Below are 25,046 nucleotides of genomic sequence, written 5' to 3'. Positions count from 1 at the left end.
AAGTTTTTTTTTTTTTTTAGTTCTGTTCAGAGTATAAAAACACCACTGTCGGGTGAAAATTACGTCAAAATTTAAAGAAAATGTAATGTGCCGTGCAAAATCCTAGCACAACCCCAATAAAATTGTACTTAAAGTTAATTATTTGAACGGTAAATGTTGTTAAAATATGATTTTACTTGCAAAATTCATCCATTCGTGCAGTGAGGTAAAATCAACGCTAATCTCATATTTGTAATTAGCGTTTTATGATGAATTGAGATTAGCTTTTATAGCGTATAAGTGATAATGACATTTAAGTGCAAACGGTAGAAAATATAAAGCAGGAAAAAATTCTTTCACTTCATTAACCAGCAGGGGTCAACACAGACCTTCACCGAAATACCCATCAAATTCTCATGAAATTGTGCAGCATAAGTGGTTGGTTTTGTAGGCAACTATTAGACTGCCGATGAGGTTAACCAGAAAAAATGTTAATAAGGTGAGTAATGTGTAACAATCGAATCATTAGTAAAAGATATGGTAAATGATTCGTGTGGAGATAATTTCCCCTTGCTTTACTTGGAATTTGGACCGACATTTTTAGATTTGAAGCGCAATAAAATACATAATTAAAATGTGAGCCAGTGTAACACAAAAGTACAGCCTTAGTCACGATTCCTTTTGGTTTTCTTCCAGATGCCTTAAGGCTTTAGGATGTTGCAGTGGAAGTTTCCTGCCATCTGAACTCAGCAGTCGGCCTCTGGCAACCACAGATATGGCGATGAGGGGACAAATATGGCACAGGTGCTCATGTACACAACTTTACTCACTCACACATGGCATCTGACGCACCAAGGCTTCAAATAACTGGTTTGTAAAAACATCACGCAAACTTAAGCAGAAGCACATCCTAGCTGAGCCACCTTTCCCTTCTCTGCACTGACAGTCACATTGTGGTCAGTGGAGTCAGGAGAGGCCAAAGGGACGCCTGTCTTCTGTACCAGAAAGGAAAGGGCAGCCTTTTAAGATATATGTTTGTGGTTTTGGTTTTAGTTAGGGTTAGAAGTTCAACAGAATAAGAGGCATTTAAGAGAAGCATGTGACACAGAGGATACAGCCCAGTCCAGTCTGCTTCTCTGACTCACAAGCGACATCCCACAGTAAGGAGGCCAAACACTTGGGTGACTCACAACGACCCCGGTCGAACACTTACTAACCCCGGAGTGTGAGTTCACTTTCCCTTTGCGAGATCACCTATGACTCGCCTCTCTCTCTGAGCCATAACTCGTCTAGTTCTGTGATCGTTTTACTAGTAGCGCTAAAAGGAAGAAAAGCAAAAAAAAACAAAAAAAAAAACAGACTGACTGAGAACAAGCTGACGTTACTGCCTCAGCCCCACATGAGAGTAAACGCAGACAGTGAGTGGGAGAGACAGTGTGGGAGGGAGAGAGGTAGAGAAAATCTGGCAAGCCGGGGAGGATAGTGGAGGGAAATTGCCGTCCTCTTGGGTGTACGATGCATGAGCGTGGGCTTTTGAGGGGTCCTGAGAAAGTTAAAACAAACACAAATGGAGGAACGCAGAGATATACGAGCAACCAGAGAAAGAGACAGATGAAGGTCACGGGGAATGTGAGTGACATTCCAGGGCCAGGAGCCAATGAATGATGAGGCCTCAGAGTGAGTGGAGTATATGTTACATAGGCCTGATCCCGACCTTCTTACTATTTATTATTCTGTAGCATGTAAGACCATTACAAAGTGAGTGTTTCAAGCGCCCCCCCCACCCCCCGCCTCTTTTACTTTATCTCTCCTAACGTTCATGTCAGACTTTTTCAGTGTTTTATAGAAGCTTAAAAAGCATCAGACTCCTGTTTCCCCTCCTCTGCTCCACTCTGTCCAAATAATTCACTAATGAGAGTTTGGCTTCAGGGGTCTGTGGGGGGTCGTACTTATTTGAACCATATGTTTTTCTAGCGGGCAGGGCAAAGAACTTCAAGCAAAATTAAAGATAAATTGGGAGAAAACTCATCCTCTTGAGCGCCACCCTTCCTCCTATTTCTTATATCCCTCTATCTTGATTGTGCTTGGTTTAGACATTTAGTTCCTCTGTAGGCCAGAGTGGTTTTTTTTTTCTGACATTCTCTTTGAGTTATATACAAATCGCAGGGATTGCTCATATTAAAAGTTAGCCTTAAAAAGGGATCTCCATCTCCCAGTGGAACCTCCTGCTGATGAGCGGATTCATCAGCTAGCTTGTAAATCAACATCCTGAAGTGACACATTGCGCGTTCACTGGAGTTATTTGCACTACTGGGGAGTGAGAGGTTGGAAATTTCATGTAATTGGAAAAAGAAACGTGATGCATACCTGCCTAGAAAGAATGCTGCTGCCTTTACCTTTTCCACATTAAAACCTCGTCTGTGTTTCTCCTGTGTTTCTTGGATTTGTAACCCGGGTGCGTAGGGGTGGGGACTGGACGAGAGTATAGAAAGCAATTGTGTTTATATTTTGCTGGGAGTCTGTTTACATTTCTTGTAGGGCTGTTTTAAGTATTAAGTAAGGTTGTTACTGTCAGTGCCTTCGATGAAATCAGTTGCAGTGTAAGTCCATGTGAGCGTATATGAATTTATATGAATCTGAATCCAGATTAACAATATTTTCATGAAAATCCTCTCTTGTTTTGTTTGTTTCTAACTCATGCATTTAAATGAACATTTTAAACAACTATGAAGTTATTCAGTTTAGTTAAACTGGTTATGAAACAGTCTCAGCTCTGTATGACCTACAAAAGTAAATGTGACAATCAGTGAGAAGGCTATTTCTATGTAGTTACTCTAAATGCCTGCCACCGGATCCGATCCCCCACGAAATCAGATGAAACTATTAAACGACACGCTACATTACATGTAGCGTCGTAGCATGAGGGAGTACAAAGACATTACAAGGACGACGGGGGGACATTTCTATTCGTTTGATAACGTTAAAAGTAAAGTCAGACTTCTTGTCGGCTTCACGACTCATTTTTTAAAAAAGATGAGAGAAACAGAGAGAGAGATAGAGAGAGAGAGAGAGAGAGCAACAGTGGTCGAGCGAGCTAGAGAGTGAATGAAGAGAGCGAGCGGCACTTGTGAGAACAAAGGAGTGAATCTGAGAAATTTAGCATGAATTATTTTTCTGATTGTTTCACGGCGGTTTACGTTCTAAAGCACAAATAAACACATTCACACCTCCGCTCAGCCCTGCTGGAATGCACCACATTTCCAGATTTGGTGTGAACTCAGCCTTACGTGGGTGAACAGTACTAAAAATAAAGTTTACTTTGTTTCAGCGTCATCTTATCACAGTTATTAATCTTACATAGCCACAAATAGATACATATAAGGATACAAACACCTTACACCTTATCGCTACGCATCCTATTAACAGCTGTGTTTATAAAGAAAAGAAAAGAAAGAAAAATAGTATTAAAGATAAATAGCTTCTTTCTTTCGCTCGTTTCCAAAACAAATGCACACACTAGCTAAGATGTTTAGCAGTCTGCATTCTGGGAAAACACTTCCACTTCTGTCCACAGGGGCCGCCAAAATCAACACAAAATAAAAGTTCCTTGTAGTAACTTTAAAAAGTAGTGACGAATGTTCTCTTATGCCCTTGAGGTATTTTCTACGCTTGATTCTAATGACTAATTACCAGTTTTGTATTGTTTATCCATGTTTTCATTAAACAACAATCAGTCAACTTACTAAACAAACAGATAGACAGTGCAGAAGTGGGTTATGTTGCTGCGGTTTGAGGCGTTTCTGTTGACAATTTGATGCTTTTTTTCCACTGTAAAAACAGGAAGAATGTTCTTTCCACAAAGAAGAAAAAAAAAAACTTGATTGTTTGTACCGTTTATAAAAAGCTTTTGGCAATCATGAACAGAACAAAAAGGATCTTCTCAATTGACTGTCTCACATTTGTCCAGTTTGACTCCTTCATCCTTCATCATTAACACTCCCTGTAATGTCAGGGCTGTAACTTTGATAACAAAAAGCAGTGTTTGGTTTTACATCATTCTCGCTGGTCGAACAGACTGTGAGACATGCATGCGGCCTCATTTTTTCAAGATTTCTCCCACTATCGAACAAACAGTTTGGACTTGTGAACTTATACAGTAAGGATTGTTGCATTAGCCACTGAAACCACAGCTCCATACCTGAGTGTAAGCCCACACACAGTCTGAATGGAATAAACTCTTGACTGTGGAAATGTGAGGCAGACTATGTTAGTTGTTTTTTGTTTTTTTTTGTTTTGTTTTAATGGCTCATATCCAGCACCTCCTCCTGATCGACTGGCACCACAGCCTTGTTAAAGGAAATTTAGAAAATGACTGACTAAACAGATAATTAGAATAAATAAAAACAAATTGTTATGGGAAGTGAAAGCAGCCCAGATTCCTTAAAAATTAGATTAGGATGAAAAACGATCTTGCAGTATGAACTCACCGGTTGGGTCGAGTCTAGCCTTATTTGGCCATATCTGTGGATATTATGGTAATTAACCACTTTGTATTTCCTACTTCTTTTTCATTTTCCTCTGGTTTTCTGTGTCATCAGTCAGGATTTTCCCTTCCACTGTCCCCACATGTTCATTCTAATTCCCTCCACACACATAAACCCCCTCTCCCATTCACATTTACTCTTGCCATCATTCCCTCATTTATATGCTTTCTGTGTATCCTCCTGTCTGTCTCTTTTTCTCATTTTCAGCAGCTCGAGTGTTTGATGTGTGCTGGGCACGAGAACAAGGGATCGGATACACACCCCAAACAGGAAATGAGAAATTCAAGCAAATAGACCCGTGTCTCTGCGCCTTGCAGAGAAAGACAGAAACTCTCACAGGGAGGAATGTAGATAGATAGAGCGAGGGCAGACGGCGGAGGATGTGAAATAGACACGCTGAATCAAGAAGCTGTGAATGTTTTCGAGGTGAAAAGGTTGTTATATACTGTGTGTGAGCAAGAGAAAACACCCGGAGTATGATATTTATAGACCGTGACCACCCCAGATGCTGCTCTGCATCACCCTGTGACATCACCCGTCTTACGGTACCATACAACTCCCATTTAACTGTACATATCACAGTCGCACAGTTCACCTTATTTTTCTCAGCGGCGGCTTTTCAGCATCTATTTCGGGCTGCGGAGGACACCGACAGCTCACTTGGGAGTCAGACAGGGTGGTATTTGTTTGCTCCTTTCACCTGGAGATAACGCCAGCTTTGTGGCAGGTTCTGCATCGCACCCACACCCCACAGTTGTACTAATGTGCTAGATGGCAACCCCTTAGCAGGTGAGCTCATAAAAAGAAAAGAGTCCTATCAAAGCGACATTGGCACACAGACAGAGCAGTTGTGTGACTCGCTCGCCGCCCTTTCATCTGGCGGCGTGGTTGTTGTTTTTCACACTAGTTAACGGTAGCGAGGACAAGTGGTGGCGGCTAGTTTATTTTACATCTCAGGCTGCTCCTACTGTTTATGAGCAATGAACAACCGAGCACGACACACATGGTCAAACTTTCCCACAGAGAGGAACCCGCATCATAAGTGACTCAGGATGTCTGGGTGCACACGCTCTGACCATTAGATGACTATGGGACATAAAAGGGAAGGAAGACTTCAATAGACCTCTGCAAACAAGGTGGAAAGAGAGACGGGCTGTTGAGAAAACCGCCCCAGCTTCTCCGACGGGGCTGAATTGTCTCAACTGGTGTGAATAACTGCAATCTGATGTGGTGAGACAGCAATAACAAACAAGCAAAGCAGCAGACAGACAACGATCCCACAAGAGTTCAAGACAAACTGTAAATATCTGTCAGTAGAACAGCGCTACTTTCCCCAAACACTGCATAACAATGAAGACAACTGGAACACAGATGCTTTTTATATAATCTAATCAGACACTTAAACATCGCCATGTCAATACCAGCTGCGTAGCACAAATACAGAACCAGAAACTTTTTGTGTAGTGTCTGAAAATATCCCGTCACACATAGACAGGCCATCCAGGATGTTGTGGGGGAGAGTTTCCTCTTCCTGTTGCTGTTACCGTTGGACTTTCCTGTCAGTTAGCATTAACTACTGACAGACCTTTGGGTGCGTTCCAGACTCATCCCTGGGCCTTTTTTTTTATCTCAAGGGAGTATGATTCCTTACTGTGAAGTATTAGTTAACATCCTGTACACTTGGGTGGCCAGGCAGAGGAGGCAGCATCAGATCTAGGTACTCTCCCTGGAGCAGACAGCCCTTTTTTTTTTTTTTAGAGCAGAAACCAGCAGGTATATCTAAAAGCAAATGAGGACCACACTCAGTGGTGCGGTCACATGTGTTCATCAGGTGGTGCGAACAAAAACAAAACAAAACAAAAAAAAGAATCAACCACAGATATTGTCTCCGAAAACTCTCACTGGACTTCGGAGGAATGCGACAGATTTTATAATCTTCCTCTGTATCATCACCAAAGCTGGTCATCTCCTTTTCATTTTTCATCAAAGATTTCTCAGATGCTACGGGAAAACGTGTGCGGAGCTATTTGTGTCAGCTCTCGGCTGTTCCAGCGAATTAAACGTTTATGATTCAGCAACGCCAGAGGGTCAGACTGGTGCTGATTCTAAGATAGACTGGCCTGAATTAGTGTCTGCTTTTTGTGTCTGGCTTCTGTTATACCTTCACACACCTATTCCTTTTTTTGTGTGTTGTGCACATGCGTGTATTAGGTGTGTCTATGTGAGAGTGTGCATGCCAAGACCGTTTTGAATTCTAATTTAGTAGGCATTCAGATCGAAAACAGCCCTGCATTAAAACAACGCAGGGGGCTACGCATGTTGCTTTATGAAGCGGTGAACATGTAATATGATCCAGGAAGTCCACAACTGTACTGTCGTTACAACTGTACAATACTTAAGCAATGAAAAAGTAGTGAATAATAGTAAAGCGTAAAAAGGACATAAATTAATTCAAGAAAGTCTCTATTGAGCACGCGACTGTCCGTATGCGTTCATGTACTTGTGTGAGCACATTTGTTCATACGTGCACACTGCGCATGTATGCATGAGTATATTTTAATATATTCTCATGTGTTCATGTATAACATGATTGCGTGTGCGAGCGCATTGAATGGGAGGAGAAACGAGGAAGGATTGAATAAACCAAACACATAATTTCACTCTGCTGCCCGCTCCCAAAGTGCCTCGATCACAGGAAATGGGTGTAAAGGAATGACTCAGCTGGCTTTGACCTCCACCCCCCCCCACCCCCCCACCTCCCTAACACCCCCACCCTCTCCTTCAGGGCTGCCTTAATTAGAAAAGCAACTCGTTTGTTTTTCTTCGTCTCAACACCCAGTCTGCCCCTCTCAATCTGTGTGCCTTTTAAAAAAAAAAAAAAAACGAGCGCATCCCAAGTTTGGTGATGACTCATAGCATTCTCCTCCACCCATCGCTCTCATGCACTCTCCCTCTCTCTGTGTAATTCAATTGGCCTAGATTCCATCTTTGGTGCACAAATGTAAAAAACAGCTGTCGCACAGATACAGTATGTGCTATTATCCGCTCAGGTGTGTCCGATTCATAGAATACTCACTCGAACATATGCTTCGGCTTTGATAGCGTCATGCCGAAACGTTTATGTATTCGCCGAGCCTCGGTTGCTCAGGGCTAACACATAAACAACACACATTTGTTCACCCATGCACATACACGTACACAAACACACACATGCTGCTTCAAAGGATGGCGTGTCATAAACAGAGAGACTGGGAAGGAGGAATGTGTTGTTCATTGGGGAATTCAGAGCCAGTGGGGAGAGGAAGGAGGGGTGGGGGCACGCTGACCTAAGGCAACGGAGGAACACGCTGCCGAGCCTTTCTCTCTGCTGTCATAACCCTCGTATGCCCATCAATACAGCTGAAAGCCCCACTGACACGGGAGGCCGCGGAGCGCAGCTGACTAATCTAAAACAGACCCTATACCATGCTACCCTGAAAAACCTAACACCTCCCTAACCTCACATTTATCCAATTGGAAGAGTCGGGTTACCATGTGATACCAATGTGTGTGTGTGTGTATTCACAGAACAGGAAGATGATATTTCTTCCTGTCCGCCGCCGCGCCAGTTTTACGCCGGTGTGTGTGTGTGTGTGATTTGTGACTTTAGTCACACCTCTCTTTAATTGGAGTCAGCAGCCTTGCCCGTGCTTTAGGATGTGTGCGTGTCTGAGTGAGAGTGTTTTTGAGTCTATATGTGTGCGTGTGAGTGGACGTAGGAGGCAATGGGATGAGTAATAGAGTGTGATTGAACTTAAGTTTACTCCCTCTGGTGAGGGTCACTGCCTCAGGGGTTCATGGAGAGCTGAAGTAACGCCCCCTCTCCCAGCAAGCCTCCGTTTCATGAGCTTCTGGAAGTCCAAAATCATCCGCCATTCACTGTTAAGAGCATTACTTACTGTGCTAGTGAGAATATCCTATAGCATAAAAAGTAATGTCAATCGATGGTCGTGAAGCAGCGTTTATCTACTGTAATGCCATTCACAAACAGAAACAAAAGTTATATTTAGACGACCAAATGAGAAGGATGATCTGAGTAGTGTTTTTTCCTAGTGACACATTCTTCTATGTAGAATACAGTAGAATATGAGTGTCGAATCCAGAATAAATGAATGATTCATCAAGCGCAGCCACTGAGCTTTGTCATGGAAGGTTTGTTTCATTATGTGTGTGTTTCATTTGTTTGTTTTTTTGTTTGTTTCTGAAACGGTTTGCTTCTATCTCATATATATATCGATCAGCCTGGCTGAGAGTGTAAGCCTGTTGAGTTATTCTATCCCCACTAAAAAAAAACAAACAAACAATTAAGCCCAATACATATTCAAAATGAACGCTGTTCAGTTTTTACAGGCTAGTACAGCATCAGATAAGCATTCAGCCGTCGACATGGATGGAAAATCCAGGAAAGATGTTCACCTTTTAGAAGCAGAGATGAAAGAAACTTTCCTTTATAAATCATGGAGATAGCGATGCTAGTGGAGCAGAGTTGATCCAGTGGATGCTTCAGGGAATTATGGGACCCTCAAACCCCATCAACTCTCCTCCCCTCCGCTGGGGTATGTTGCTCAGTCGTGTTTGTGAGATTAAACTGCTATTTAAGGGGGGGGCTGCCTCTCCTTTGGGAGTATATGGTTGGACATTGTTGTGTTTTTAGTCTCCAGAGTCAGATCTTCTCCTCCTATTACCCAGGGAGATGCTAGCTGTTTATAGGGGCAGATTTGTCCCTCTGTGTCCAGGGACAGAGAGCAAGAGAGAGTAAAAGAAGGAAGGAAACGGAGGGGCGGTACCGTGAGAAGGAGCCAGTCCGGAGATGTAATTGGTACCTTTCCTTTTTTAGAAAACATTTCTTACTTACTGAGGTCCAGCAAATGAGTCAGGGCGCAGCATGTTTTATAACCACACTCAGACATACTTTCCCTTTGTAGTTTTCACTTTGAAGAGGGTTTAAGTTTCTCCTGTCTTTGATCCACCGTGTATTAAGCTATGATGTTAGCTACTGGTTATGTGCATGACAAAAGAGCACAACCACCATCTGTCGTAAAAAAAAAAAAAAAAAGGAAACGAAATATTCTCGTTTGCAAACTTGTCGTTTTTTTTCCCTCAGTTCATTTGTTTCGTGGAGATTAGTGTTCAAACTTTTTAGCTTAAATGTCCAGAAAGCAGAGATGTGTGTGTGTGTGTGTGTGTGTGTGTGTGTGTGTGTGTGTGTGTGTGTGTGTGTGTGTGTGTGGTCCTTTGTTCTGTCTCGCCCTCATTCATTCATTCACCTACATCTGTTTTCTTCCCCTATCACTTGCCATGTTTTGTTCAGGTGATAACTCAAAATGGCCAGGGAGTTTCTTCAAAGCGTTTGCAGGGGTTAACAAAAAGATGAGAGAAGGAAAACGGAGAAAAGAAGAGACGGCGCAAGAGATACGGTGATCCAGACTGTGATAACCATCTTGACTTAAACTGCAGGTGTGAAGTGAGAGGGATGGCGGTAAAGACAAGACAGGTGGAGAGAGGGGACAAACCTGTCCACTCACTGCTTAGCTTTTACATGTTAAGCAATGCTGACTTTATGTCTAAATAGTCTGTAGACGTTGTGGTGTGTTTGTATTATGTACATTTGTTTCATTTATTTAAAAAAAATTGTGTGCATGCATATGTGTGTGTGTGTGTGGAGGGGGATGCAATATAGTAATCAAGGTAAATTAGAATTAAGAAATTAAGTAATAAATGTTAAAGTTGTTGTAAAGTGAAGCTAAAATAAAACACTACAATTACTGTAATTTTACACTTTAATCTGACTATAATACAGCCTGTAAGAAGTAAAATAATGAAGTAAAATAATTTAAAATGTGATTGAATAACATGAGGTAAACCTAAATAAATAAATAAAAACATTAAACTAAATAAACAAATATCACATTTAAAATCCAGAGGACAGAAAAGGTAAAGACGTATAAAACAGAAGTCAGTATTTACTCAAGTTTATTCAGCCAGAACCGTTACATCACTAGATATATATTTCAACAATATCAACAATAAATCATTACAATGATCTCATTACTATTATTAAATGTTATTTTAAAGATATAAATATTGAAACAACTCAAATTAAATTAGTCTTAAAGCAAAAATGAAATGTAATCAACATTGAAATGAAAATGAAAATAACCGAGTAAGTGTAGACTGACGTGTTTGCTGATGTGCTGTATGTATACAGATTCAGCACCTGGAGCAACAATGGCTTCCAACAGCTGTGTGTTTGTGAAGCAGAGCTGAGCAGCAGCAGGACACCAGGGTGTGTTATTAAGGTCACAGTCAGCTCTCTCTGAGTCCACAGGAATTATACCAGTCCGCTTCACTGCTCTACTTTTAATGACCAGTTGTGGCAAAAGATCAGTGGACATATAATTGCAAATGTCATAGATGTTGTAATAAGACAGAACCCAAAATAGCATTTCAAGACCAGCGACGGAGGCAGCAGATCACTCTTACATTTAGCGAGATCAGTTTTCATTGTTAAGTCGTAAAAGTGCCACAAAGGCAAAATCTTTAAGGCAGCATTACACTAAACAGAGCCTTTCATTTCTTTTGCAGATAAAAGAAGATGAAACGCAGCACGCTGATGCAGTTAAAGAGCCAATTATGTCAAAATTGAATGACTTGTTCGCTCTGATGAAGTGCAACAACAGAACAATTTTCTGGTTACTCATTCGGTCGTATAAACTCGGCACGTGGATCGCGTTAGTGGTAAAAGAACACCTGCTTGATTTTGAAATGCAGCAGGCATTTCTCACTTGTTGCTCTTGTGTAACACTCTCATACATTGCATGGTGGATTCAAGTGCCCCCCTCTTTTTTTTTTTTACTTTTTTTTTTCTCCTGGGATAGAGCGTGTTCTGGGATGTGCTTCGCTTTGTGGCAGGAGGTGTCAGCAGTTTGTTTCAGTGCCATAAAAAGCCTGAGGGCTCGAGAGGAAGCAGCTGCTGAGAAATGAACATTGGTTAGAAGGACAAGCCTACTTGAGTTTGACTTCCCTCTGGGACCATTCCATTAACACCATGATAGATTTATGAGCCTCTTGACATTCATACCCTTTGTTTGGTCATTACAGGGAAAGTAAAACAGGTGGAACGGCTGGCTTTTTTAGGAACTAATTTCAATGATCTTGTCTCTTCCAACAAAACTCATGTTTTGCATGTTTAGGTTTGGTAATGATCCTATTTTCTGGAAGAAAAAAAACCTTTTAACATTCCAATTACATTTGCCCTGCCAAGATAACACGGTACATAATGTGCCCCGGCACCATTAAAATCAAGACCTGGCAACAGATCTGACTGAATCATTTTGAGAGGTGAGACAAAAGGGGATTCAATTATGTTGATCATGTTTCATTTCACTTTGTTTATCTGCCTACAGAGAACACTTTCCAAACAGGCACTCTATGTGTTGGCTCGCTGGAGGAAAATTTCTGTGCTTTCCAGAGGAACCCTGGGTAACATGACCGGCTTTGGAACAAGATAGCACAGATCACTGTCACCTTGTTAGCAGCACAAGCATCCTCCACACCACTCACTAGCACAAAGCTTATGTAAGGCATTTGACGTTGATGTGCCTGAGCCGTGGCTGTGTGTCAGTGGGTTCAGTGTTTTCATGTGCATGTGTACAGTATGTGTGTTTAATTTTCCATGTAGTCACTGCCCTTAAGTCTGGGACTTACCAACGGGTCTGGACCTGCTCTCCTCATTCCCAATTCAGCCTCATGGGCTGCCAGTAATCCCTTGAGTACTGAGGGAGAGGGGTGGGGCCGGTCGGGTGGGGGTGGGGATGGATGGGCTGCATGGAGATAGTAAAAAAATGTTGGTATGGCATGCATCCATACAGTTAAAGGCAGTGCCAAGAACGAGGCTGCACATCCGGGAATTCTGGTGTTAGCCGTCGGTGAAGCCCAGTAGGGCTTGCTGTTCTTCTTTAGTCAGTCCACAGTCATCCAGAGTAAACAGGCATCCAGTGGTCGCCCAGAAATAGACCTCACACACCTGGCTTATACCACGCTTTTCCACTGGTGGATCTCTCCCCTGACATCGGACAGTCATTGCTAAGTGCACAACCCAGTTTTATAATATTTGCTGAAAGAACCATGACGTGTTTTTTTTGCATGCACAGTGAGGTGTATCCCCATCAGCGAAGGATTACATGAGGGAGATATTAGTAGAAGAGTAATATTATACTGTAAAAGTGTAGGAGGAAGAGGAGGCGTGTGTGGGTGTGGGCCCTGTACATCAGTGTTGAACTGCAGTCTTGAACTACATCAGCCTATTCTCAGTTTTCAACTCAAGTCACAGTTTTATAGTTTTATAGTGAATATATTTTCAGCAAACTATTTTTTTTATCTAGACTAGCCAAAGCATAACCTTGTTGTAGTTACTTATCATACAACCAAAACATGTTTAACACTTTAATTCACTCTTTCATGTGATTAACAATACAAAACTGCATGCTACATGCTAAATGCTACATGCTAAGTGTGCTTTAGTTGTGCTCATTTCATAAAATGTTCTTTCCCGGACTTGACTTGATTAAAAAACATGCATCATTTGCACGCTCTGACAAGTGTAACACACACACTCCTACGCAACACAGCTTTGTGACACCTCACAAAAATATTCCACTCTGACTTGATAATTTAACATCAATGTTTATTTCAGGTTTTTTTTTTTTAAGTATTTACACATACAAATTTCAAATGTTAAGTGCATTATAAAAATAAGGTAAACAGAAAAAAAAAGTGTTGTTTTATTTCTAAAACAAATCACAGAAGTCGAATTAATCCTTTTGAAAGAACTGAATTGTGCAAAAAGCATCACACTTCAGATGAAAGTAAAAACTATTCCTGAAATAAAAGGCAATAAATTGCCTCTAATTTACTATGGCAATAAAAAACAGCAAATGTATGTATTGAGTCTAATTGGCTCTTCCCTAAAACCAGCAACACAACCACAACCCTGACCCTCACCATCTAAAGAAAACAAGTTGGCTGTAAATGCTGTAGGGAAGAAAAATATGGTCAACCACTGATATTACTCATGGCTCTGACATCTCGAGAGGATTCATAAGGACAAGCTGACATTCAAATATGAACACAAACACAGTGACAAAAAAAGCATTGCAAAAAAATCATGTGGGCTGAAAGAACAAGCAAAAAAAAACAAAAAAAAAAAACTGATGGACGGTTCATGTGAATCGTTGCTCAGTTGGCTGCAAACTCCAGCCTCTCAGTCAGAGGGAGTTTCCCCATGTCGGACTGTCCCTGTGGTTGTCTGCTGTCCTTTATGGTGTTGCTCTCTCCAAAAACACCTGCAGCAAAATCTTCCAGGGAAACCCCAACGACCACTGTTTTCCATACCTGGGATTGATTTAGCACCTTTAACTATGACCTCTTTAGGAGGATGATGTGGCAAACAGAAATGTCCCAGACAGCCATCTGTGAAAAGAAAAAATGTTCTTCCACCGAGGTCATTTTGGTCCTCATGTCCTTTGGTATCCTTTACGCACCTTTTTTTTTTGAGTGTAATAAATCATTTTTATCCTTGACCAGGTCAAACAGACACACTTGTAGACTTGTGTATCACTTCTTAGCACATCTGTCCATCCAACAAATAAATTAATTCTTTTCAAGACAGATATTTTTACTACTGCGAGGAAAAAAAAGTATATACACATAGAAAAGAAATCACCTATTATATCTATATAAAGAAGTTCATGGTTTGATTTGCTTCCAACCCGATAATGGCAGGGCTCGCAGGAGGAAAGCTGGACAACAAAGATCCTGATGACTTTAAATATTTTTTTTCCCCTCGTCCGCTCCGCTACATTATTCTCTTTCTCTCACTATCAGTAGGATGTTCTTGTCTGTGGTCTCAAACATGACTTCTTCCATCTCTGTATGTGTTCGAGGGGAGGCAGAGCAGTCGGCCGTTTGTATTTTTAGCTACACTTGCAGGACTTCACAATCATATTGGACAGCTGTTCCACCTGAAAGTGAAAATCAACAGTCATGTGTTAAGTCATCTGTAAGTGTTGCTTTCACATCAAATGTTCTGTAAACATTTCACCTAAGATTGAATGTTACTCAGTTGCGGTGTAGATACCTTGTGTTGCCTGCCCACGTAGTAGAGGATTGGAAGTGGTTCCAGTGCCTGGGGAACACAGCAGGGCTGGGCCGAGGCTCCTGGGTTGTGATGCTTGTACAGGGCCAAAATCTGTAAACAATTAGGGAAAGACATGAAAACAGAGAACTCAGCTCAGAGTTTCATCACCGACATGGCATGTGCCAAAGCAACTGTAATAGAAAACGGCCAAATTTGTAGAGGATTTACAAGTTTGCCTCGAAAATGGGGGATAAGGGACACATGAGTCCCAATGACTCACTGCGTGCTTCATAGTGAGGTAAGACCAAAACAACGATGATACTGGACTTTTACTGAAACCCAAGCATCAGCCACAAACTGTTACTTATTGAACAGTCTTAGTACATTTCATTAAATTAGTTTTTGTTGCATATAATTATTAATTAAAATATTTATTTAAACAATAATGATGTAAATTTTGGGATTAGATGTCAGATTTTCAGATACTGACACAAATGGTTAGTTGACCTCATTTTAACAAGACTAAGAGACCACAGTGACGCTAGCAGTGGTGCTTTGAGCGCGATGCTCTGTCAATGCTAACGCAGCGATGTTTAGCTGGTATAATGTTACCAATGTTAGTTTAGTGTATTAGCATACTAACATTTGGTAATTCGCACTGAACACAAAGTTCAGCATCAAGCAGCTGATGGAATGTTATTTGTTTTGCAGGTCGGTCATAAACCAAAGAATTGGACAAACTCACAAAATCGTTAAACATGAATTTCTGTACCACATGTCATGACTATGCATCCAATAGCTGATGAGACATGACACTCAAAACCACAAATGTGAACCTCATGGTGGTGCTAGAGGAAAAGTCATACCATGAATGTCTGTACAAAATATTGTGCTAGTCTAACCAGTAGATAATGCAATGTTTTTATGGAAAAGTTAGAACTTTGATTTCGAGGTTAACCACCAATGGCCTGACTTTCCTTCTCTTGGCACAATAATTAATTCTCTAGGCACCATGAATAGCCTATGTGTACCAAAGTTCATGGAAACCCATCCAATAATTGTTGAGACATTTCACTTATACAAAATGTGAACATCTTGGTGGCGCAACGGGTAAGATTAAGGGATAACCAAAGTCAGTGGGCTTCATCTTCTGGGCACCATGATTGTCCAAAAAAAATAATGGCCATCCATCCAATAGTTGTTGAGATATTTCAGTGTGTGTGACTGACGTTGTTATCTCTAGAGCCATGTCACGAGTGTGGCTAAAAATATCAGTCAAGTCAAAGTGTTATATTATTTGAATTAGGCCTGCAACTAATGATTACTGTAATTAAAGCAACTACAATGGATATTTTTTATAATAACAATGTATCAAATGACAATGTGTAGCGTGAGAGGCGTCGCTCGTCATGATGAACCTACCTATTCTGACCGACTCTGCAGTTCCCCTCAGCTTTACAGAACTTTATAGCAAGTTCCAGCTCATTGTTTAGCTGTCTGATTGCAACTTTACTGTTTTGGTTCACTCTCAGCGTTCTCGTGGTGTCATTTATGGCCACAGTAGGCAGCTGTTTTTAAAGAAAAAGCTCTAAAAACCCCACTGTACACTACCTCCTCAGCACCAAATGGCAAACAGACACAGTTAGTGACTAGCTGGTGAACATAGTGGAGCATTTAGCAGCTAAAGAGCCAGATATTTCCCTCAGGAGTTGGTAGAGAGCAAAAACAGAGCTGGTGGAGAGTGAATATTGGACTTACATGTACAATGTTGTTCCATAACTGCTGGATGTGTAAATAAGCAGCTGTTTGCTAACAAGTTTAACATATCAATTTAAAAGGTGATGATATGCCAGTATTAGGTCCACAACTTGTTTCCACTGCCCCCAATTGGCCAAGAAAATCAGTTAATGCAGGTTTAACAATTAGTATGTTGATTATTTTTTTTAAAAAACGACTCATATAGCCTTTAAAATGTCAAAAAAAAAAACCCACCTACTACAGCAAAATCTCACATTTGAGAAGCTGGAACCAAAGAATTGTTCATTTTCTGTCAATCAACGGGAGTGTGAATCAAAACAATCCTCCAATGACCATGTAGGGAGAAAAGCACCAGTCTGAGCTGCCAAACCACCATAACTTATTCTACCATGTAATCAGATGTGGATTGCACACCACAGCAAGGTGTTGCACCCTACCTGAGAATATTTGTTTTCAGTATTCCAGATGTAGGTGCAGGACCCCATGCAGTAGTTGGCGTAGTAGCCCGCTGGCTTATGTATCCACTTCCAGCCCAGATCTTTCCTGAAGTCGATGTACAAGCTCCGCACACAACAGGTCTCTGTCTGGCTGCATGTGAGAAAACAGGGAAACATCTTTTAAGTGAGGTGATAGAGAAGCATAGAGATTTTTACAGCATAGTTGCTATAGAAGGTAAATTTGAGATGAGATGCATGCTGAGTTTAAATGTTTTAAAGGTTTTAATGCTGCACTAAGGACTGTTTTAATGTAATAATACACCCATCTCACGATTATATAAATTACAGCTGAATTTGAGACGGTATTTCCATCCTAAACAAGATCCCTCACTCTCTTTTCCTGAATTAAATCATGTGGTGTGTGATACACTAGTCACTTCTCTACCAAAAGGAAGTGACAAGTCAATATTGCCAGTGCTCTGTTGCAGCTCTGGCTCAGGAGGAACCCCGGCTCTTCCTGTCCACATGTTAAAGTATCCTTGAGCAATGGCTACTGGTCAGCTGCCTTGCATGGCAACTCTGTCTTGTATCAGTGTGCATGGGTGAATGTAAAGCACTTCATCCTATTTAGGCCAAAAAGCACTACGTAAATGCGGTCCATTTAAAATAAAGCATTTATTATGACTCGTAGTGGGTTAAGTTGCATAAAACCCAACCCAAAAGGATGTCAGATATGCAGAATTGCTTACGCTGTACAGGTATCCTTTGTTGCCGTGGAACGCTTCTTGCGTGAAGTGAGGTGGCTGCTGACGTTTTGAGGGATAGACATGGTCAGGATGTAAGGTAGCTGCTCCGTCATCTTATTTAACGCTTCCTGGTCTCCCCTAACCTTTTTGGCCCCAGAAATGTCAAAGGTGAGAGCTTCAGCTGTCTGGCCGCATTCACAGAACTGCCGGAGTTCAAAACCCTTTTCATCGTCTAAGAAAAGACAGAAAATTACAATATGAGCCAATTTAAAAAGTGGTCGGTTACATTAATGCAATTGCATGAGATGAGCTGAACTATAGTAAACAGATAACTGAATAAATTGCTTGTTTAACTCACCGGTCCCTTTGAGCCAGTCCTGCAAGGTCTCTGTGACTTCAAAGGACAGCCACTTGTCTCTCCACTTGTTATCGATGAAACGGGAAGCAAGGTAGCGTGATGAGCTGTTCGCAACCTGATACAGCTCCACTCGCTGCTCTGTAATTATCTTAGGTTGTTTGATGAGCATCCGCAGTTCCGCATTGGTCAGCAGGCGGTAATCCCCCACACTCGCCCGAATCTCGGAGACGTTGAAGTACATCGATATTTTTTGGGGCTTCTCTTCGTCGTTATGTTTTCCTGTGTGATTTAAAATGGACATTTACTTAGCAAGTTCAAACAAGGAATAATCTCACACAGATAATGATTACAATGCCCATTTAAGAGACAAATGAGAAAACAGGGATGTCCTACAAGCTGATCTGCCTGATTATCACAGCTGATCAAGGCATATTTTAAATGTTGGTTATCTATTTATTATGTCAAATGAAATTCTGATCATCTGATTTCACAACAGGTGTTGTATAATGTCTCAAACCAGCCTTTGTAATGTAAATGCTCTTCTGTTAAGTGTTTTTTTAAGAGCTATCTATGACATTTTTTGTCAAATTTAAAGAAAAAATGAGCACTGTCAAGCTATATAATATAGAAAAATGTAAATATTGAATTGTGACTCTAATTCTACAGATACTACATATTAAAACACTTAAATCTGGGTCGAAGACCAATATTAGTGAGTAAGAGGAGAGCAGTAATAAAAGTTTTTGCTATGAGACTATGAGACAAATCCATTTTATGGTCGTGGAGGGGACGGGAGTTTTTTGGGAGCTCTTTTCATGGATTTAGATAGTTGGCTGACTACACTCGCAATCTCTACAGTAAATACACGATACTGCGATATCTCTTGGCATACAAAAGTATATTTTTTTAATTAATGGAACATGGCAATGGGACAAATGGGTGCTCTTTAGGAACAGTTAATAGACACAAGGTTCAAAGAATAACCTTAAACTTACAAGTTCAGATTTGTTTATCTATGAACTTTTTTTTATTTATTACACTACAAATATTCAAACTTAATTTTAGTACTCAATTATACTTGCAGACTTGGGTTTTTTTTCATAAATAAACCTCTTTTTCATCATCATAAATGTTTTTCACTGTTTTTTACACCCATTACTAAAATTGAATAAGCCAGTGTTACTCAATAAACCTGACTACAGCCAAACACTCATCTATTCCAGCTGCTGTAAAGCAGACCATAAAGAGTGTTTTGTTTTCTTAATGTATTCCTGCCCATATTTGCAACTTTTATCCCTGAGCCTGGCCATATCATGACAGCAGGAACATTCCCCATGCAGAGCGTGATAGAAAACAGAGCCAAGCTACTGAAGGCTTTAACACCATAAATCTACAAGCGATACATTGCAAAGGATTAAGTCAGACAGAGACGTACAAAGATACACGAGAGTGAAACACAGTGTGGAAGGAAAGAAGTGAGAGGAGGTGTGAGAGGGGGTTTGTAACATCTTAAATGCAAAGAAAACAGCAGAGTGAAGTACACTCGCATATGAATATAACAGTGACGGATGGAAGGGTGTGTGTGTGGGGGTGCAGGGAAATTGGAGATGTGTATCAATGGAGCCTGGGGTCTGGCTCAGGCCCAAACCTTCTACTTTGCCTCAGCCTGCCAAAAGCCGTGATTCTTTGCTTCTCAAGTCCGGGAATTACTCTTTGACAGCAGCTACAACCCAGCCTTGCATATTTGCTCTGCCTAGACGGTCCAGGCTGTACCACAGTCCTGCATGTCACGGCTGCTTGTGTATCATTTACCAGTATCACCATCTGTGCCGCTACTTAGGTAGTGTTTCACCCCTTTTAGTGAAGCCAAACTGAAACTGAAACGAGCTGGTGTGGAGTGTAAAGGGAAATGAGATGACATTTTACTGGTCCCACCCAGAGAAGAGTCAAATGTTTGGTTGTAAGTGCATGAATGGAAACACCGAGCGTCACAGCAGTGTACAGTATGTGGACAGCAGTGGACTGGCAGTGATGTGCCAAGCAACACCAAGTACGGAAAGTCATCATCTCCAGCTAGTTTGAGTAAACTAAGATAAATGTGTTAAGGGTTAGAGAAGTGTTTACGAAACAGGAAATTAGGTCACTTCCCCCTAAGAAGCATATTGGCTGCAGTGCCGTAATTATAGTGAGGTCTTATCCTCACTTCTACTTTCAAATTAACACAGATTGCATTGTCTCTAGAGACATATGACTGAACTGTTCATGAGATCAAAATACACTTTGAGGGAACAAAGTATAAAATTTCTTCTTCATGCTCGACTGAGAAAAGAGCCCACGCTCTTCCAGATAGGTGTAAAGATAGCACCCCAGCCTGCATACTAATATGGGTGTGGGGGGGATTTGTGTGTTGAATCAGGGCCTATCCACAGGTAAGCCGGGGACAGCTGTTGTGACAGGTAGGGAGACAGCTCTGTAATTACCAGTGGGAGGAACCAAATTCCAGCAACAGGCTAAATACCTGCCTCCTTCATACACTCGGCTCCACCCTCCCACAGCCCCTCATTGATGTTTCGTTGCCCACCTCACCCTATCTTACACATGCTGTCCGACCCCCGTCGCTACTCTTCTCCATCGTAGGGTTGTAACGGCTTCATTTACTCTTGAATAAAATAACCGCAGATGCAAAGTGACTGTTTTCCAAAAGACGAAAAAGAGTTCCCTCTGTAAACAAGCTGAATTACATTTGGACCACTACCACTGCTACCATGCTAACTGGCTGCAGGAATTTAGCCTAATCCACCACACAATTACCATGATGGAGAACAAAACCATTAAGTTATAAAATGCACGCAAATATGCATCCCCGTTGGCTGTTCTGGCGTATCAGGAAAAGTGTGAGCCCTATAAAAAAGAACCACAAATTGAAATGACGAACAGGATTTTTAATGAATATTGCAAACAACATTGTTGTCTTGTTGGATTCTATTTTTATTGCTTTGTTCAGACACAGTTCTCTGTCTTTTACTTCTCACAGAAGAGCAGAAGCTGGATTCTCTCCCACACCCTCTTGCGTGTGGGTTTTTTTTTTTTTTTTTTTTAAATAATTGCAAAACATTTCTTGCTAGGCCTACACACGTACGCTCGTACACTTGGTCTTCACCCTTCCCCAGTGTTGTGGAGGTTTACTCTGTTTAAAAGGAATCTGTGCTGAGGGTTAAGACAGTGGATGGGTGTTCTCTGGCATTCCACAGAGGTAGGAAACACATGCTCCCCATGGGCACCGCTTGCACCGGACCTGAGTCACTCAAGATCTCAGTGGCCATCAGCCTGCCTTCCTTCCTGCCAAGCTGCCCTGTCACAAACACGAACACGCAAACACACTGATAATATTCTCAGGAAACCCAGCGAAGAAAAAGAATGAGAGGGAAAGAGAAAGAGAGCGACGGATAACCGCGTATACAGAGACAAAATGAAATGGAAAATGAAATAAATAGAAAGAGATATCATTGAGAACAAGTGACAGGATAGACAAGGGAGAACCCAATGCTCAAGTTACAGGAAACCCCCAATCCCTGAGGGACAGACAGCGAGAAAAAAACCCCCAGAAAAAATAGAAGAGAGAATGAGACAGGGTGAGGGTGAAGGAGTGCATTTCATGGCTTCTCTCATCGCCTGTTCTTTGGTTTTCATCTGAGCCGAACAAAATAATGCTCTTCATTATGAAAATTCCTTTGTTCTCCTTTTGGTTTGCACACTCCTGAGCATGGTCCATCCACTCAAGTCTTTCTTTTGAAGTGGTGGATAAAGCAGGGATAGTGTGGATGCCTGCCTGATAGGGTGAGGAGTATAGACATGCAGAGAACAATGGAGCAAAGAAACAAAACTAAATAAAATATGTTTATCATAACAGCTTGGGAGTCATTGCACAATTACAGCCAAAAACCATTTGGCTGAACAAACATTTGCAGGCTAGCCAAACAAAGAGTGCTAATAAAGCAGTAAAAATGCCATAGATACCACGAAAGCAACACAGAGCATCAGACCAGATGCAACATACAACCCAGCTAACTTGTAACGCCTGTGATCTCTGAACTATTCATGTTGCCTGAAGATGTTGGGTGGAGATCAGAAAGGGTACACATGTTGAGGAAATTTATGGCCGAGAGTGGAACTGATACCACTCATTAGGCAGATGCTGATTAATTTGAGCTGTAGCCAGTAAATCTGAATATTCCACCAACCACTTTAAGGTTTGTCTATGTTGAAATGTGGTGAGAAACTTTAACGAAATGACATTGTGAAATATTTGCTTTGAACAACAAAGTACCTCAAACCATCTTTGTTTTGTTTTTTTTATTACATTTATATACAGTTGTCCCCTTTCCAAAGAGCACCTGTTCTGAATTTTTTTTCAATTTTAGTCCATCAACGTAATTGTTGGGTAATTTCTGTGTTTTCCCAGCTACTAATAGTGATAAAATGAAAATGAAAACTATCAATGCATCTTTGTATGAGTCTTACGCAGTGTGCCTTAACATACACTGTAAATGTGGGGACATAAATCACACCCATACTATTACTTGACATTCTTACTGCTGTAGTTAAACCATCAACAATTACCTGCATTCTCGACCACGGGTGTCCACATGCACACTGTACGGGACTAATGTATCGACTGATGTACTGCTGTTCTGAGTTATCTGGTACTCACTGCTTATGTTGAACTTGTGCAGCACCTTGGCGAAGTACTCCTCCTCCTCTTGTTCTGTTGAGATGTCTGTGTGGACCTGGGTCAGCTGCTCCTTCAGCATCTCCTTGGTGCTGTTGTAGAGGGAAATCAGAGGGGAAGGGATCTCCTCCTCGTCTCCGGCCTGATCTGGCTCAGGCTCCTTCGGCAGACGCAGTTTGCTGAGGATCTGGCTCCTGATGGCCTCGATGCGTTTTTTCTTCACCATCTCCAAGTCCAATGTCTTACATGTAGACATACCACTTACTCTGCCCACCATGTACACCACCATGATCATCAAGAGTGCCAGCTTCATTGTGCCACCCTGACTTGTCGCGGCTCCACAACCACTGATGAGCTTCGGTTATTAGCGAGTCCTCCCTCACCTCTCCCCCTTCACCGACTGCCTCCGATCCGGGATGCTTAGGGAACAGTGAATCACTCCGTGGAAAGGTGTGACTGACGCAAGGTGTTTACACGCGGCAGTACAATTACAGCAGTGTGGAGAGTTATGAAAGTTCAGGACTACTGGTGCCACTGCTGTGAAAAAGCACCTAACACTTGTGTCCTCTTTGCACAGGAGCAGGTGGAGAGAATCCGAGTGGGCAGACAGACATCGAGTGATGAGCCAGCCTCTGACTCAACCCACACAGGTAACACAATGACGTCTCAGACACTCAAGTGAGCCCAGAGCGGAGCTGTCAAATACTAACAGAGCCCAGCCAAACATGCACACAGACAGTGCCCCCGAGACTTAGATTTATTTATGCAGTTCCCATCGGTCCAAACGATCTATCAACACTCAACAACATAAACTCAACAGAGCTGGTACGATACTCGCAAACCAACTTGCTACTGAACTGAATCCTGTCTTAGTCGAAGCAAATATATACACCTCCACGTGTCAGCTCAGTGGTGTATTGCTCACCAAGCAGTTTCTCTTTACATGTCCCCAGAGACCAGCCGAGCGACTGTGAGAGGAACTGTATGAAACTCAAAATGAAGAGCAGTGTTGGCAGAGCCCGACTTACTTACAATCTGACTCTAACGGTTTTCAGCTGACACCACTTTCTGTCCTCCTTGACCCACAAGGTCTCTTCACAGACCATTCAGGATTATTCTGTAAATGAGACGTGAAGTCAAGTATGTCCTCGCTGAATGTCTCTAAGGAAGTGAAAATAGTAATGACACGTCCTGTGCTCAAAGTGAAAAAATGGCCTTCCTATGTCTCTGTTTTTGAAGTTTGATCAGATGACCTCTGACTTCCTTTACAGATAAAACTCTCAAGGGGTTTTTGTCAGTCAGCCCAGAGTTAATCAAATCTCCACGGTGCAGGGACAGACAGTATAATGTAATATTTAAGAATCTAACTTTCACTAACTTAATCTATACCAGTCACAAAACCTATGCAGTGAAACTATGAAGAAAAATGTCCCTGCTGAAAAAACAAACTTTATCGCTCTCTGCTGTGACTACCCCTTTTAAGCAGTAACAACATGTGATCTGTGTACAGCTGCAGTTCAGAAATTGCTTTCAACGCTTCCGACTCATGCCTACATCACACACAGTGCAGCTGTCCCCCTCGACTGTGTCTTCATCTTCAAACACAATAACACGACGGTGTACCGAGCCTCGGATGTAAACAGCTCAAGCAAGGATGCTAGATATGAATGGACGAGGATAGAAAAAAAAAAAACACACAGCAAAACTCTCCTTCTGTCAATGAAACGCTGTCCTCCTTTAACAAAATCTTAAGTGTTACACACCTTCTCTTTAAATGAGTGTAGCATCCAGACAACAACAGCAGTAGCAGGAGTAACAGTCCCTCTCAGCTCACACTGTTTTGTGAATCGGATTGCAGTCTCGTCTCTGTCCTCTCCTCCCTCTATCCATCCATCGGTATCACCTCGTTCATGCCCTTTGCAGCTCCTTCACACCTTCCCTCCTGGGTCTCTTCTGACACAACTCCCTATTCACACCTCTATTTAACTCCCTGTCTCTCTCCCTTTTCCCCTTGTGCACTCCCTCTCTCCCAGTGCTTGTCAGAGCTTGCTGGTGACAAAGTGATTTGTGGGAGCTGTGAGCCCAGCTAACTTTTCTCTCGCGTTTCCTCGCTCTGCCTCTCTCTCTCTCTCTCTCTCCCCCTCTCCCTCTCCCTCTAACTTTTCTCTCTTTTTTTGTAGTTCCTGTTACTCGTCTAATAGAGCGAAGCTCTCCGCCCAGGAAATGAGGGTAACGGCCGCAGTGTAAAACATCTGCTGTTTAACAGAGCTTTGCTGCCTGCCTTCTGTCCACATCAGGAAGCCAGGAGCTGAACACGC

The 25,046-nt window shown here is 41.8% G+C and overlaps 1 protein-coding gene and 1 long non-coding RNA gene across 2 annotated transcripts; one reads left to right on the top strand and one right to left on the bottom strand.

Moving 5' to 3' along the window:
* The first annotated feature begins 18 nt into the window (after positions 1-18).
* On the top strand, positions 19-10,244 carry LOC121898326. The gene is made up of 3 exons (XR_006096434.1): positions 19-478; positions 676-783; positions 9,874-10,244. It is a non-coding gene; the product is annotated as an uncharacterized LOC121898326 (long non-coding RNA).
* A 2,775-nt stretch (positions 10,245-13,019) lies between these two features.
* On the bottom strand, positions 13,020-24,899 carry tgfb1a (transforming growth factor, beta 1a). Its single transcript, XM_042413318.1, has 6 exons — positions 22,711-24,899; positions 18,000-18,278; positions 17,645-17,873; positions 16,896-17,046; positions 14,701-14,811; positions 13,020-14,584 (listed from the first exon to the last, which is right to left on the bottom strand). Exons 1-6 carry the CDS (start codon positions 23,039-23,041, stop codon positions 14,537-14,539), a joined length of 1,149 nt encoding a protein of 382 aa, XP_042269252.1. The 5' UTR covers positions 23,042-24,899; the 3' UTR covers positions 13,020-14,536.
* Positions 24,900-25,046: the final 147 nt, after the last annotated feature.

This window comes from Thunnus maccoyii, chromosome 6, assembly GCF_910596095.1.
Source record: "Thunnus maccoyii chromosome 6, fThuMac1.1, whole genome shotgun sequence".
Lineage (NCBI taxonomy): Eukaryota > Metazoa > Chordata > Actinopteri > Scombriformes > Scombridae > Thunnus > Thunnus maccoyii.
The sequence above is the reverse complement of the archived record's forward strand: the minus strand, read 5'-3'. Positions and strand labels throughout refer to the sequence as shown.

Coding starts and splice junctions, on each gene's coding strand:
- tgfb1a (XM_042413318.1), bottom strand. CDS start 23,041: ATGAAGCTGGCACTCTTGATGATCATGGTGGTGTACATGGTGGGCAGA. Junction 18,279..22,710: donor GCACAAGTTCAACATAAGCA/GTGAGTACCAGA, acceptor TAAATCACACAG/GAAAACATAACGACGAAGAG. Junction 17,047..17,644: donor ACAAAGGATACCTGTACAGC/GTAAGCAATTCT, acceptor TCTCACATGCAG/CCAGACAGAGACCTGTTGTG.